The 16,265-nt window shown below is 42.8% G+C and overlaps 1 protein-coding gene across 1 annotated transcript in view; it reads left to right on the plus strand.

Moving 5' to 3' along the window:
• Window positions 1-16,265, plus strand: part of CREB3L2 (cAMP responsive element binding protein 3 like 2) — a 115,241-nt gene that overhangs the window by 69,949 nt on the left and 29,027 nt on the right. Inside the window, exons 3-4 of the mRNA XM_029917950.1 lie at window positions 11,402-11,577; window positions 13,051-13,174. Of these exons, the coding sequence (XP_029773810.1) occupies window positions 11,402-11,577; window positions 13,051-13,174 (300 nt within the window). The remainder of the gene's footprint in view (window positions 1-11,401; window positions 11,578-13,050; window positions 13,175-16,265) is intronic.

Here is a 16,265-nt window from a genome sequence, read left to right on the forward strand (position 1 = left end):
TTCACTCAGCATGACACCCTCAAGGTCCATCCACTTTCCTACAAAGGGCCATATGTCATTCCCTCTCATTGCCATGTAGTACTCCATCGTGAATATATACCACATCTTCTTGATCCATTCGTCAGGTGATGGACATTTAGGCTCCTTCCATGTTTTGGCTATTGTTGACATTGCTGCTATGAACATTGGGGTACATGTGAAGCACATTCCTAACTGCCGTGATGGCGTCAGGGAAGACAGCCACTTGGCTGCCCCGTGCACGGCTTGCTCTCTGGGCTGCGTGCGTCTGATCAGGTGATATTTCTTAGCCTTTCACAACTGTCTTGTACAGGAGCAAACAGTGCCACGTAGAAGTAGATATTTTATAAACGCTTTATGATTCACTCTTAAAACTCACCTCATGGTGATTTATTGAGTATCTACCTTGTACTTAACTTGCCACTGTTCTAAACATTGAGGGTAGAAAGTAAACACAATTAACAAAGGTCTCTGCCTTTGTGGAGTTTACATTCCAGGAGATAGAGGTGACGTAGAAAATACAAAAAAGAAAAAAAAATCTATGGTTTATTAGATGGTGATCTAATAAATAAGCATTCAGACCATAACCGGGGAGATGGCATTGAAATCTTAAATAGGATAGACCGGGAAGGCCTATCTTTGAAGGTAATGTTTGGGCAAAGATCAGCGGGAGATGAAGAAAAGAACTAGATGTCTAAGAAGAGGCTTCTAGGCAGAGGAAACTGCAAGTGCAGAGGACAGAGGCTGTGTGGCTGGAGCGATAACACAGCCACGGTATATTCAGATGATTATATAATTGTGGGGCGGTCAGCCATTCTGGAGCCTTGCTGTTCCAGAACATGCAGATTAGAGAAGGCCTAAATAATCTAAGCAGACTCACGTTCTTCTGCAATTCTGTATATGTTTGCTGAACACCCGCTGCATGTCAGACGCTGTCCTAGATACTTGGAGTGCACAATAGTGAAACTTAGATCCTGCTTATAATAGCTCAGAGTCTAGTGAAAATGCCATGTGCCCCAAATACTTTACCAGACAGAACAGCAATGTCCCAGGAGGAAATTAAACTGTAGAAGGTCAGAGCAGAGAGAGCACGCCCAAAGAAGATCATAGGAAATGTTGCAAGAATGAGACCGTTTATGTCTCAGTGAAATGATTGCGAATAAGCCCGTTTCCAGAAGTCCCAACTCTCTTTCTCTTCCATAATGAAACTATTTCTTTATATTTTAATTGTAATCAATATAAATACAACACGAGGGACCTCACGAGGGCCCCCTAAGCTAATAGTTTAGTGTTAGGGAGAAAGAATCAGTGAATCTTTTCCAGGAAGACTTTCTTTTCATTAGACCAAAAGCACACTCCATTCACCTCTTGCCTTCTTCTATGTATAGATCCTGTGCTCCTATAGACTCTGCTAGTAATTTGCTGAGAACAGGTATAGTGGGTCAGTTATATTTTGCAAAGGGTTTCTGATCCACTGTTCATGTTCAAGTATCAGTATTTCTCAGAGTTAAAACCACCTTCTGATGGCAGCCGAAATACTTGTATGAGTCGGGGGTAACGAACAAGGAGGGTAACCATTTGGCCCGTGTGAAATCAAAGTTAGACAGTGTGCAAGTATACCGGGGAAGCTTTGTCTAGGTCTTAGCTTCCAGTATTTTTCTGAGTTTTGTGTAGACAGAGAAGTGAATTATTTTATTTATTTGAAGCCCCGTTTGCATCCACCTTGAGGGAGAATCAGCCCCAAGGATCTTTCTTGTACCACGTCGTCTGTCAAACAGCCCCTTGCTGTTCTCTAGGCAGTGTGTAAGTAGGCGGCATTTAAAAATTGCTCTTTGCATTAAATTTAATACTCTTTTTCTCTCTCTTTGGGAAAACAGCTTAAGCAAAACTAGGAGTCCTTGTTTCTCGTCATGGATAGTCAATTATTTCATTATACCTGGGAGAGCTAGTGATTCAGATCTCCTTGTCCAGTTTTCTTTAGATTAAGTGGAATTCTTCTGTAGTTGCTTCTAAGCCTAAAAGAAAATGATGAACAGTTAGAGTAGACTGTCTCCTACAGGATTTTTCTCTTTCTTTCCCTCGCTCTCTCTCCCCATTACCCTCTCTTCTCTCTCCTACTTCTTTCTTTTTCTTTGTCCTTCCTTGTTCTCTCCCTGCTACCTCTTTTTTCCCCCCTCCTTCCCTCCTTGAACCCCAGACCAATTACATAAGGCATTATTAGGTGCTCTTACCCTCCTAACTTATCATGAACCGAGACCTAAAATGATATACAATATTTTGGGCTATTTACATTTGTCATTTTTTTCTGCTGAGAGCATCTACAACTTTTTTTAGATCCTCAAAAGAGTGTGTGACTGCCACCCTCCCCCGCCCTCCCCACACCCCTGCAAAGGGGTTGAAAAACTGGTCTAAGATTACACAGGAGTCATCTATCTTCAGGACTGAATATGTCCGTAGACTTCTCTGAAACACTAGAGCCAAAGAACTTCATGTGGGCTCAGCAACCACAGGAGCCAGTGAGAGTGTGGGCTTGGCCTCCAAAACCACCAGAAAGACATTCTGCTTCCAGCTCATTCATTTCTCCCCTTGATTAAGGCTGTTAACCAGATGCCGGGCAGGGTTTTCTGTTCTACAAAAACAGAGAGAGGGAAAGAGAGAGAGAAAGAGAAGGTTATAAAAAGATAAGCAGAAACATCGAAGCAAAAATGTCTGTGGATATTTGTATACGGGGATTGAGGGGGAGAAAAAAGCTTATAGTTGAATGACCAAGTCTTGTGCCTCACCACATGGAAGGTATCTTCACGAGTTACTCTATTTTAGTCATGTTCCTTTGTAATTAACTCGGGAAGCTATGTATTCATTTGCTTTGTTCTTTAATTTCAGTCTTCTTCCTGAGGAAGAAAATTAGCAATGCTGGAGTAACGCTTGCTGTTCAGGGAGAGCTAGACTAGGCCACTACCTCCCAGATGGTAGAGGAGCAAAATTAGAACATACATAAAATATCAACAGACTCAGCATTAGATATACTAGTACAGGAGTGATCTAATACAGTATTTACGCCACACACAAGCCAAGGTAACTTTATTTTGGGTGGAATAAGGTTTTGTAACTGTGGCTGGTCCAGGTTCTAGAAGAGGTAGGACTGGAAACATAAATAATAATCATCTTCCTTCTGATTAAGCCAGTTGAGCTGTTAGTGCTTGCAGGGGCAAAGGATGGCTGGATCAGCTGGCTTAGTATGGATACCCTAGATTTCTGGAACTGTTTTCACAGGGGGGAATGAAAACAGTAGCCTGCCAGCTCAAGATGAGCCGTGGCACCGGTAAATGGGAAGCCTGGTGCAAGGCAGGACTTGGGGTTGTGGGGGCAAACAGATTTTTAGGAAAGTGGGGTGGTTTTGGGGGGAAGACTAGAAGAGGAAAATAATGTCTCATGGCTGATGGTGCCAGAGCACGGACGGCGTGCCTGGACACGGATCGCTAATGCAGGGAGAGAAGGAAAGGCATGTAACACGCATGGCAAAGAAATCACGGAGTTTGGATTAACTAGGTGAAGCCCAGAGCAGGATTCACACACGGTCCAGTATGTGGAGTAAAGGAGAGAGAGGAGTCACAGGTGACGAGTGTCCAGACGTCAGTGTTGCAGATACCTTGACGTTGAAAGGCTCAGAGGAGGTGAGACCTGAAAGAAAGTCACAGAAAGACAACGAACAGCTGTATCTTTATCACATGTAGTTTGAGCTACAGACAAGAGCGTCAGTCAGTCAGAGCCGCTGTCATAGAGGGTGTAGAAAAGGAAGACGTGTGGCTCGTCTACCCACAGAGGGTAACTGGGTCCTCTGGGTGGGCTGGAGACTCAGAGTGGGGGTTGGACAAGGAGAGGAGCAGTCACCCTCTCTGAGTCCGACGCCTGAGCTTACAGGACATGCTCTTTAGCTATTTGTCACCTTTTCTGGTACTGCCTTTACTTTATTTCTCTAACAAGCAGGAAGGATGATGCTTCCCTCTCCCCCACACACCTTAAATTTTTTTTTAACATTTATTTATTATTTTTGAGAGACAGTAAGAGACAGAGCATGAACGGGGGAGGGGCAGAAAGGGAGACAGAATCTGAAGCAGCCTCCAAGCTCTGAGCTGTCAACACAGAGCCCAATGCGGTGCTTGAACTTATGGACTGCGAGATCATGAAGTCTGATGCTCAACCAACTAAGCCACCCAGGTGCCCCACAGAGGTCCTTCTAATAATACATGAAAACACTTAGAATGGTGCCTGGCACATATGAATGTTCAAAACATTGTAGCTATTATTCATTGGTCTTAAACTGAGAATCTTTACCTTAGGAGCACTGGATTCGAATTTTATATAAACCAAGGTGAGACTATAGTAAGAACCAATATTGGACCTTTTGTAGTGGCTAATTATGGGCTCAAAACACATTAAAGGAATAGCAATCACATTTGGCTAAAGACCTTATTTCACTGATGTGTTGAAAAGCAATATCCCAGAGTGGCAAGAACAGCCTGTGAATCCCAGGTCTGATGCACACCTGCTGGCGAACTTTCGGTGAGTTACTGAATCCCTTAGTTTCCTTGTCTATATAATGTGGGTGGTAGTAGTACATGCCTTCCATGGTTACCCAGGATTAATATATGTACAGCTCTTAGAACAAGACTCAGCACATAGCAAACACTCACAGCTAAGTGTTTGCTATTTTTACTATTTTCAACACCTCATCATGTCCCTCATGACCTACAGTTATTTCAGGGTTAAGGCTGTCATGGCGGGGACCCTGGGCAGACAGGCCGCTAACTTTCATTCAAACATGTGGTGGGCTGTATAGTTTAACATGATTCTGGGGGCACCTGGGTGGTGCAGTCAGTTAAGCATCCAACTTTGGCTCAGGTCAGGATCTCACCATTTGTGAGTTCAAGCCCCATGTGGGGCTCTGTGCTGACAGCTCAGAGCCTGGAGCCTGCTTCAGATTCTGTGTCTCCCTCTCTTTCTGCCCCTCCCCTGCTCACACTCTGTGTGTGTCTCTCTCTCAAAAATAAATAAATATTAGCATGATTCTGACACACCTGACTGAATTCTTGCCTTTCTCCCAGCCTCCAGAACCCAGCCTTAGCATTTACTCCTTTAAGAGATTTTTATATCAAACCTCAGTCAAGATTTGCCAGCTCCTTTGAAAAATTTCAAAGACCAAACACAGTTATCAAATGGTGAAAGATTTAGATGAGGCATATTTTAATTTACACAAATTTCCTTTTCAATGTTAGTCATGTCATATCAATTGCAAATGGATATTTATGTGCATATATCATAAGTGGGATTGCTCCATGTGATTTCTCTTTTTAAGAATATATATGCATACACACTGTATATACATATGTATGTATACATATATATATAAATTTATATGTAACATATTTATAAGGATACTGCTACTCCTAATTTAGAGTTGAATCTTTTTTCTCCCCCTTCCCAAGGAATCAATATCTAGTCAATACTGTTATTTATGCAGTACATACGGAAGAGATTGAGGATGTACATTGTGGTGTTGCCTCTATGTTGGCTTCAATTTTGTGTCTTTTCTGGCCCCTTCGTGCACCTTGCTGTGGGTACTCTTAGAGTTTAGCCCCATTTCCCATAGCAGCTCCGTCTCATCCTCGGAGAGCTGCTCACCACCAGTGGACAGTGGGTTATTTTTATTTTCTTGCTGATAGCTAAGTGGTGATGCTGACGAATCATGCCAATTAAGTTTGACCTTTGACAGGAAGCCGTCTAAATAAAATCAGATGATATGGGGTTATTGGTCTTATTCCACACAGTATGCACTGCTGACCTTATTGGGGGATATTTTCCTTGTAAATTGAAACTTAAAAGACATGTAAACACAATTCAGGAAAAAAATTTTTTTACTCAATAAACTGAGCTTCAGGTTTTAGAAGTTAGAGGGTGTCCAGAGTACTGACTTTTTTTTTTTTTTTTGGAGTTTAGCCAATAGCTCAAACATCAAAGGATAATTCCAGTTCTAAGCCATGGTGGCTCTACCAATTTTTTTGCCCATAAAATAAAACTACAAAAATAAGATGAGGTGGAAAAATTGTAAGGCATGTTCTCTTCATTCCCTTCACTCTATCCTTTGTGAACCTCCTACCTCATAGGTTAAATTTGTCATTTTGTTTTCTCTGGTTTGATATTTATTTCCAGTGAGGAACAGAGTATAAGCCAACACTTAGCCATTTAGGATGAAAACTCTTTTCTCTAATGTCAACTACCGTTGGAACATTATTCTCACCAAACTTCTTACTAGCTGACTTTTTCATATGAAGTCATTTGCTTTATGATGTAACTGATAGATTTAATCAGCCAATCGACAAGTGTATTGATATGGTTCACAAATGGTGGTTTGGAGGGATTATTATGGCAGGTCGGTACAGCTCTTCTGTTGCAATAGGTTCTGATATAATGGATTTAATTTCTTGTGTATACATTCAGCTATATTGTATCAGCCGGCTCTACTGCTGCATAAGAAACCATGCCAAGAACCACTGGCTTTAACAACAGTCATTTATTATTATAGCTCTTCTGTCTGTGCCTTGGCTGGAGGTTGGCTGCTTAAGTGGGGGATGGTTGAGTGGTTTCACTAGTTTCAGCCAGATTCACCCACATATTTAAGGCTGGGTGATGGCTGATCTTGGTCAGGCTCGTTTAGGGGGCAAGCTCTGTCTCACATGTCTGTCCCCCTTCTCCTGGAGTCAATACATTGCCCTGCCACATCCTTTTCATTAGGATGGCAGTAATACAAGTATGTAAATACAGTTGTGCAAACACATTTCAAGACTCTACTCATGTTAGGAAGCTAACATCCCTTTGGACAAACAAGTCACGTAGCCAGTTCACGGTGGAGATTAGTGGAAGGCACTGCAAAATTACATGGCAGTAGAGGGGTGAGTGAAGAGCTGAAGCTAATCATGCAATTTATACCATATACGAAATTACTCTTTGACCTTGTTGAGACAAGGGACTCTGGATGGACCCCTTGAGCCACTGGGGCTCCTGTCTAATAATTATCATCGCACAGCATAAAGTTGAACAGCCCATGCTCATGTGTGATGATCCAGGCACAGCACACTCCAGTACAGAAAATTTAGAAATAGTATATCATCTAAAGAAAAAAAAAACATCCATTCATGTTATGAATTATTCTCCAGAGAGAATTTTACCATTTGACACATTCCCTTTCAGTCTTGTTTTTCTATCACTTTCTTCATTAATAGTATATAAATGTATATACAGATTTAAAAAAGTATTCTATAATAAATCTTTCTTTGCCTTGTCATTAAGGAGTTTGTATGCATAACATTACTGGCCACATAAATGCTCCACCTATGGTTGCATCACAATTCATTCACCTTGCCCTTGTTCTTTACTGTTTTGGTTATTTTCAGTGTTTTGTGGTTATATATAATGCTACAATAATCATATCTGTGCACAGGACTTTATGTACATTTTTAGTTGTTTTTTAAACGGAAAGATTCCTGGTCCAGGAGTGCAGAGATCTGGGTTCTGCCACTAATTTGCTGTGTGATCTAGACTCGTATGTCAGTTTCCTCATTATAAAGTGATGTATCTGAGCTTGATGGCCTTAAACTTCTTTCCAATTCAAAAACCATCCTTAAGGTAGAATAATACATTTCTTTATTGAAGTGGAAGCATGAAGGCCACACCAGTGTTTTGTCCTCATCCTCAACAAAGCTCCCGGGAAGAGAGGCAGTTTCCTTGGGCTTCTCACCTGAAAGAGTGCAGTTGTCTTTGAGAGAGGAGGTTTTGCTTCATAGTTCAAGTATCACTGTTCATCCTACAGTCTCTATTCCTGACACAGCAGGGATTATAGATAGGTAGGTAGGTAGATATAGGTAGGTAGATGGTTGAATGGATGGATAGATAGATAGATAAAAAAATTTTTTAAAGGGTGTAGGAAACTGAGCATTAAAAATATCAACTGGGGTGCCTGGGTGGCTCAGACAGTTGACCATCCGACTCTTGATTTTGTCTCTGGTCATGATTTTACATTTCATGAGTTTGAGCCCCACATTGGGCTCTGTGGAGAGCTTGCTTGGGATTCTCTCCCTCTCTCTCTCTACCTTCCCCTACTTGTGTGCTCTCTCTCTCTCTCTCTCTCTCTCTCAAAAGATATAAACAAACATTAAAAAAATATATCAACTATTCTGGGTTGCTTGGATGGCTCAGTCGGTTGAGCATCCACTCTTGATTTCAGCTCAGTTCATGATACCAGGATTGTGGGATTAAGCCCTGCATCAGGCTCCCCACAGTATAGAGCCTCTCTTTCTCCCTCTGTTCCTTCCTCTGCTCACACTCTCTATTGGTCTCTCTCAAAAAAATTAAAAAATTAAATTTAATTTAAAAAAAAAGACTAACCACCCCGACCTATGTTATGAATGCATGTTCTTCGAGGCCAAGTTACCCTGGAAGACCCAAGTCTATTACCTGTCTTCATTTTGTCTTTTAGTTTTGTGTTTGCTTTTTGTTTTTATTTTTGCCTTTTTTTTTTTTTTTTTGCCTTGTGAATTAAGCTTCATCACATAGTGGCCGTAAGTGCACAGGGGTGGGTCAGGCCTTATCTTATAGAATTCCCTGGTGCGACCTTTTCTCAGGGTTGCCTCCTTACTGTTAATTTTAATGTACACTGAGGCTGGATTTCATCTTACTTACTGTCTCTCTTCCAGCCTCTCTGCCAGAGATAAATACTGCTCGGTGTGGACAGGCTGTTAAGTGTTGACTTCACAAAGCAAAGGCATCCATATGCCATTCCTGAACAGAGAAAGTGTGATCTAGGCACTCCGTCTCCAACTCTTCCCCAAATCTGTCCTGAGTGTGTCTTCCTTGCTGGTGACAGAAGTTTCTAGTTCTTAAGCTCGTTCTGGGAGAGTCTTCTTTTGGCTCTTCAGCCAGTTGCTTCTCTAACTTGAGCCGGGCACCCATCTGGCCAGCAGAATTCTGTGTCAAGTACAGTGTGGTCTCTCTCCTCTGGCCGCCATCAAAAGGCCCTTTGTTCCTCCCCCTCCCGCTCAGCCAGGATGTGGTGCGCACCCTGTGAAGGATGGAAAGTCTCCCCTCGCACTGTCGCACTCAACAGCTTTATAGAACTAGTTCCAAAAGCAAAATGTCTTCAACCAACAGAAGTCTTGCCCATCTTTACTTTGCCTCAGGAAATAAATTGGGGCTGGGATAGTTAATGAAGTCAGTTATAAATTGGATTGAGGGGAGGGATCATTTTCCTTTGTAAATGTGAATCTAACTTTTTGTTGGGTTTCAAGGAAGTTGCTTATGAAATACAATTTTAATAATTATGACCTTTTTAGCTTCTATGCCTGCTCTTTCCTCACCTCTACCAGTTCCAAATGATTTTCACCTACCTTCTCTTAGAAAACTTGAGTCCTAGGGGCACCTGGGTGGCTCAGTCGGTTAAGCGTCCAACTTCAGCTCAGGTTGTGATCTCATGGTCTGTGAGTTCGAGCCCCGCATCGGGATCTGTGCTGACAGCTCAGAACCTGGAGCCTGCTTCGGATTCTGCGTCTCCCTCTGTCTCTGACCCTCCCTTGCTCATACTCTGTCTCTCTCAAAAATAAATAAACATTAAAATAAAAAAAGAAAACTTGAGTCCTAATGGGAATGATTTCACTCTTTCTAAATAGTAATGGTTCACTAAGCATGTGGGGTGTGTGTCTGTGCATGTGCGTGTGTGTGTGTGTGTTTAAACATTTTCATAAAGCAAGGAATGTATCTTGGCTTCATTTTAGCCTCGTTTTAGTAAAAATTGTATCAGGTAAGGAATGCTGACTTTGGGAATCTCTGACTCGTTTTTTCTTGTTCTGGACCTGTTTGCAATCTCCTTGTCTTTTTTCTTCCTGGCCATTCCCCCCTTTTCCAGTACTGTGCTCAGTCAGTAGTGGTGAAGTAATTTGGTAAGAAATAGGTGGACATAAGTGCCCACAAGAACATCTGTTAAGGGACGAGGTGCTTCTGTCTGTTCTTAACACTTTGTTGTGATCCCCAGGCTTGTGATAACCGTGAAAGCCAGTAGCAAGTCAAGGTCCACCCTTGGCCAAAATATAACCCTTTTCTCTAGATAGTTGATCAGTTTCAGCAAAGGCAGATGTTTATTAAAAACTCTGAAGTTTTGCAGAGGGCTAAGTTAAGTTCTGGAATTCTAGGTCACGCCTAAGGTCTAAGTGGGGTCATAAGGAAACAGAAGGACCAAAACAGGGAATGAGAAGAAAAAAAGAACAATAACTGTCCACTGGGAGAAGAATAGAGCCCACCTACCCGTGGACCTCAGTTGTCTCTCCTGAGACTCTGGTTACAAACCATTTGTTTCTTAATTTTAAATGTACTCCTATATTTTTGAATAGATCACACATTCACTTAGTCCTCAAAAAACTATGAATAGAACTCCCCTAGACCCAGCAATAGCACTGCTAGGGATTTACCCAGGGGATACAGAAGTGCTGATGCATAGGAGCACATGTTCCCCCATGTTCACAGCGGCACTTTCAACGGTAGCCAAATCATGAAAAGAGCCTAAATGTCCATCAACTGATGAGTGGATCAAGATGTGGTATATATACACAATGGAGTATTACATGGCAATGAGAAAGAATGAAATATGGCCATTTGTAGCAACATGGATGGACCTGAGGGTGTCATGCTAAATGAAATAAGTCAGGCAGAGAAGGACAAATACCATATGTTTGCACTCATAGGTCTAACAGGAGAACAGGAGAAACCTAATGGGGGACCAGGGGGAGGGGAAAAGGGAAAGAGAGTTGGGGAAAGAGAGGGATGCAAAACTTGAGAGACTATTGAATACTGAAAATGAACCCAGGGTTAAAGGGGGAGGGGGATGGGGGGAAAGAGGTGGTGGGAATGGAGGAGGGCACATGTGGGGAAGAGCACTGGGTGTTGTATGGAAACCAATTTGACAATAAACTATTTAAAAAAAAAAACTCGAATAGTGTAAAATATCATGTGAGCACGGAGATTCCTCTCTCCGTTTTGGTCCCCATCCCCCCAGTCTCCTTCCTGCCCTGACCAGGAAGGCAGGCTTCTTTCTTTGACACGCATCCCGTAGTCTCTTTCAGCAAACTTGCACTCAAGCGAATGCAGGCATAGATTCTTCCATTGCCACTCATTTCTTTATCCACGCCTCTCCTCTCTCACACCCTCACTTTGTTTCCTCTTAGGGTCCTCTTTATCATTGGAGCTGTGTTTTGAGGAGGAGCAAGCCTAGTGGTCATTTGTTTTACTGATGTCTGATGCCCTGAACGGATTCATACGTGTGCTTGTCTTTCTCCCACAGATGAAGCGGAAAGTGAGAAATGGTATCTGTCTACAGACTTTCCATCCACAACCATCAAGACAGAGCCGATTACAGAGGAGCCGCCGCCAGGACTTGTTCCCTCCGTCACTCTGACCATCACGGCCATCTCCACCCCTTTTGAAAAGGAGGAGCGCCCCCTGGAACTGAATACTGGGGTATACTCACCTTTCTCTCATATACACACATCGGATCAAAAGATACGGATCCTCATTCTCCAATAAGGCGTTTAACCTTTTTAGAGCTGGTGTGTATGTTTAAGGATATGTAATTGCGTATGGATGGATGGATGGATCGGTACATATTGGGGTCAGTGTTGATTATATCACTTCTTTTAAAGGCATTGTTCAGAAAAAGTGGGAGCAAGTCTGATTTCATTTTTTCGATGATTGCTATTACAAAATTTAAAAAATAGATGGATATCTACAGTTTAAAAACCTCTCCAGTTTTAAGCCAGTGGAAAGAGAGGGGTTAAATGATGACGCAATCCATGGCTTGCCTGTGCTGGCTAGCTGGAATGTTGGTTCCTGTGTAACTTTTTACTCCCTTAGTGCGATGCAAAGTTCCCTGACCCAGTTCAGGGATCTCCAGCCTTCCGACGTGTATTATATTACTCATGGAAAATATACAAAACTGGTGATTTTGATTGATTCCTTGTTTGATTCCACGCCTACAGCAAGTGGAATTTAGTTTGCTCCACCTTCTCTCCAGGTATTTCCAGTATCTCATGATAGACGAGAATCATACTCCCATATCTTCTTCCAGATGTTGGAAGCCATCCCTACTTTCCTAAAGTTCAAAGCCCAGGGTTTTAAACAGTGGCTCCACTGATGTGCTTTAAGCCAGAACTCCTCTGGGCAAGGTGTAATATCTACCTGTACTTGTTCAGGAAGAGGTTGCACTGAAGACTAGAGCCGCCGTATTTGTTCTTAGTGGGTTGTCAACAACCCATTTTGGAAAAGATGAGGCCCTGTGTACAGAGCACCACTCCAGTGCCCTCTAGAATTCCTTTCTCACTCGCTGCCTGGATCTGCTCATTGCACTGGGCTTCTAGAGCGTGTTAGTCTCCTTGCTCCATGAGACGTTCATGTAGTTGATGTTTTAGTGTGTAACTAAGAAAGGTTGGGGTCACAGTCTTGCTCCACTCATGGGCCAGAGACCTTTTCTCCTTTCTGTACTAAGTAGTAAGTTCATGGGTAGATGTTCTCAGTCAGGAGGGAGCCTGGAGGGGAACGGATGCAGCTTGGTTCCTGCAGCTCCTGCCATAGGACAAACTGGTGGAGGGAGACCTGTGGCCCTTGACAAACTGACCAGACTATTTCATGATACAATGCCTTTATGTTACCATGAAAACAATAGGAAGAAGCACTGATGGATTCGCCCTGGTTTTTTAATTTTGGGACTCTGACTGTTCCGGGAGGGGTAGTGCCAGGTTTGGCAGTGAGAGAAAGGTTAAGAACAAAGCCACCTTCCTGTCAACGAAGGAGCCTCTGCTCAGCCAGGTTTCTGCCCACGCAGACCGGCAGGGCGGCCTGGAGAGGAAGACACAGGCGGCAAATAGCGAGCATTCCTGATGCTCCTACAAGGTTGTTCCCGGTTTTTAAACACGGTGTTTGAAATTCTTCCTGTAGGTGGATTCCTCGTGCCAGACAATTATTCCTAAGATTAAGCTGGAGCCTCATGAAGTGGATCAGTTCCTCAACTTCTCTCCTAAAGAAGGTCTGTCTACTGCCCTGCCTTTCTGGGTTACCAGAGGTTGGAGCACAGTCTAAACAAGAAAGGGAATGCGGGAGAAAGCGCTGGGAGTCATTTGTCCCGCAGGCATAGCTTGCTTTCTGAAATAGCTCTGTGCTTTAAAACCTTGATTCTAAAAACAGACTTTGAAAGCTAAAGTTTAATTTCCCATATATGTATATACTTAAATCTTTTACCTAAATATGTGCATATGCTTGAATCTTTGCTGCTAAATCTTTTGCTTACTTTCGCTCCTAGCAGGGGTGTTTTTTCAAAACTTTATAGTCAGCTATGACTTGGGTCCTGATGACCATCGCAAGTGCTGCCCTTTGGGGTGTGAACGTGTGAATCAAGCCCAGTTCTCCGTGCTGCCTCGGTGATGAGTAGAGGCAAATAAACAAACATCCACAAAGGCACCTTGCCTGTTTAAAACAACTCAAGTTTAAACCCTTTATAAAGTGAATTCACAATTTGTCTGATCATTCAGTGTTTTTTAATGTTGACTTTAGGGGCACCTGTGTGGCTCAGTGGGTTAAATGTCTGATTCTTGATTTCGGCTCAGGTCCTGATGTTGCTGTTCATGGGTTCAAGCCCTGCATCAGGCTCTGTGCTGACAGTGTGGAGCCTGCTTGGGATTCTCTCTTCCCCCCTCTCTGCCCCTACCCTGCTTTCTCTCTCTCAAAATAAATACACTTAAAAATTTTCTTTAATAAAAAATAAATGTTGACTTTAAAAGGCAAAAGATTTATACGATCTGAAGAGAAACCAGAGTATATAAATGTTGACTTTAAATGACAGTAGTTGCAAAGAGCCTCTTCCCTACTTTTTTTTTTTTTAAAGCAGAAACAGACCTATTTATTTTTGAGAGAGAAAGACAGTATGGACAGGAGAGGGTCAGAGAGAGAGGGAAACACAGAATCGGGAAGACAGGCTCCAGGCTCTGAGCTGTCAGCACAGAGCCCGATGCGGGGCTCGAACCCACAAACTGTGAGATCATGCCCTGAGCCAGAGTCGGATGCTCAACTGACTGAGCCACCAGGTGTCCCCCTACTTCTAAATTAGTTCCTGGATCTCACTGGGTGTCTTGCCATCCATTTGGAACAGAATAATGTCAGACTTGAAGTTGTCATACTTTTCACGTTTTCTTTCTCTGCGTCGGTTTCTTTCCGACTTCTCTGTCTTGTTCTCATCTGCAGCCCATAGTTAGGAATCCTGAACACTGACCTGCAAGTATCATAGAATAGAAGGAAGCTTTCTTTGCCTTTTTTATTGAGACGCCCCTGCGTGGGTCCTGCATTTCTTAATTCTGTGCCTTGGGACCTGCCATCATCTTCCTTCTTCCTATTTGTATCTTCGGTACATGTTAGAGAGACAGTTCATTAGTGTGAGCAACAAATAAGAACTTCGATCTGCATTTGCCATAGAAAAGGCTTCTGTGTTCTGGTGTGTACTTAACATGTGGGTGTTACCTATGAGCATTTCTAATGAAGGCATCAGCACTGCATCGCACTAGAGACTAACTCGGGATTTTATCTGTGACCATTTAAGCAGGGTTGGCCTTTGCCTTTATTATCAGCAAGAAACAATTAAATTTTTAAAATCAGTATTATTAACTAGAATCCTTACAGAGACAGGGTTTCTTTCCACCGGGTCTTCTCCATTAGCGTCTTTCAGCTTTATATCCTGTTCTAAAGTAATTCTTTTCATTTCCTTGAAAGCCATCAAATGCATCTTGCTCTTTTAGTTTATGTTTTGCAATATGCTTCAGAAAGTGTCCTCACTGTAACAACGAATCCTGGAGTGGCTTTGGAATCTGGGAGGAGAAAGGTTTCCAGAATAAAGTAAGTGGCAGGCGGCCCTTCCTCACGATCCTAGATAAACAGAGAGAAGGAAACTCAATATCCTTGTATGCAGTGGAGTTTCTAGGCGAAGTAGCTTGCTGTCCCCAGACCTTGCAAGTAATCTGAGACCGGCATTTCACATGATATTTAGAAATCTGATGTCAAGGCACCAATAGCCAGGTCAGTGGCTCTTAATAAGTAAGAAAGAGAGGATTCACATTTCTTTCACTTTTCATGTCATGCCATTTCCCTTTTGCGTGAAATACCTTCTGGTTGGAAAGGAGAAAAGAATTAGAATAATTTGGCCTGGGCTTAAGTGAAAGGGCCAACTAAGAACTTGGCTAATTACCCAGAATGTGACAGCACAGTGTGGCTGACGATGGGAACCTCTAATGCGTTTTGCTCCTGGGTTTGGGGGTCTTTTTTAACGCTGCTAAAAGATAAACTGAGGCATATGCAAAAATGTTATTAGTTTATTTGAACAAAAGCGTATTCAAATCGGCAGCACCAAACCAGGAGTGGTTAGGAGCATTCCACCAATGGGAGCTCAGGGAGAGGATTTTATCACTGGGGGAAGCGAAGTCAGGAAGTTATTGATTGGCTGTAGCGCAAAGCCCAGTTGGCTGTTTGCGAGTTGGTTGTCGTTAGGTTTCAGTTTGGTAGCCTGGAAGCATCTGCAGGCAGATTGTGGGTCTGCTCACCTAGGCCACGGCGTTAGGGCCACTCTGTCTAACGGTGTTTAAGTCATTCCACACATTAGTTAACTCTCTCAGGACTCTTTTCTAGGTGGGCACTTATTTCGGGTACCTAGAACTGTTGGAAGGGGTGTTGGCCCTAGAGATACATGGGTTATTGTAGAATATTCTTTAGCTTGGGGCACCTGGGTGACTCAATTGGTTAAATGCCCGACTTTGGCTCAGGTCATGATCTCGCACTCCATGAGTCTGAGCCCCATGTCGGGCTCTGTGCTGACAGCTCAGAGCCTGGAGCCTGCTTCTGATTCTGTGTCTCCCTCTCTCTCTCTCTCTACCCCTCCCCTGCTTGTGTGCTGTCTCTGTCTCTCTCAGAAATAAATAAATAAACATTGAAAAAAATTATAAAAATAAGAATATTCTTTTGCTTTAAGAATACCTATAGACATTAAAAACCCAGGGAGTTCTTTGGCAGGACTTTGGCAGAGAAAACGGGAAGCAGCGAGTGAAAGGTAGTATATTAGAAAAAGAGAGAAACAAAGTTAGAGAGAGGGCTCAGCTCATGATCGCACAGTTTGT

Source organism: Suricata suricatta, chromosome 2 (assembly GCF_006229205.1).
Source record: "Suricata suricatta isolate VVHF042 chromosome 2, meerkat_22Aug2017_6uvM2_HiC, whole genome shotgun sequence".
NCBI lineage: Eukaryota > Metazoa > Chordata > Mammalia > Carnivora > Herpestidae > Suricata > Suricata suricatta.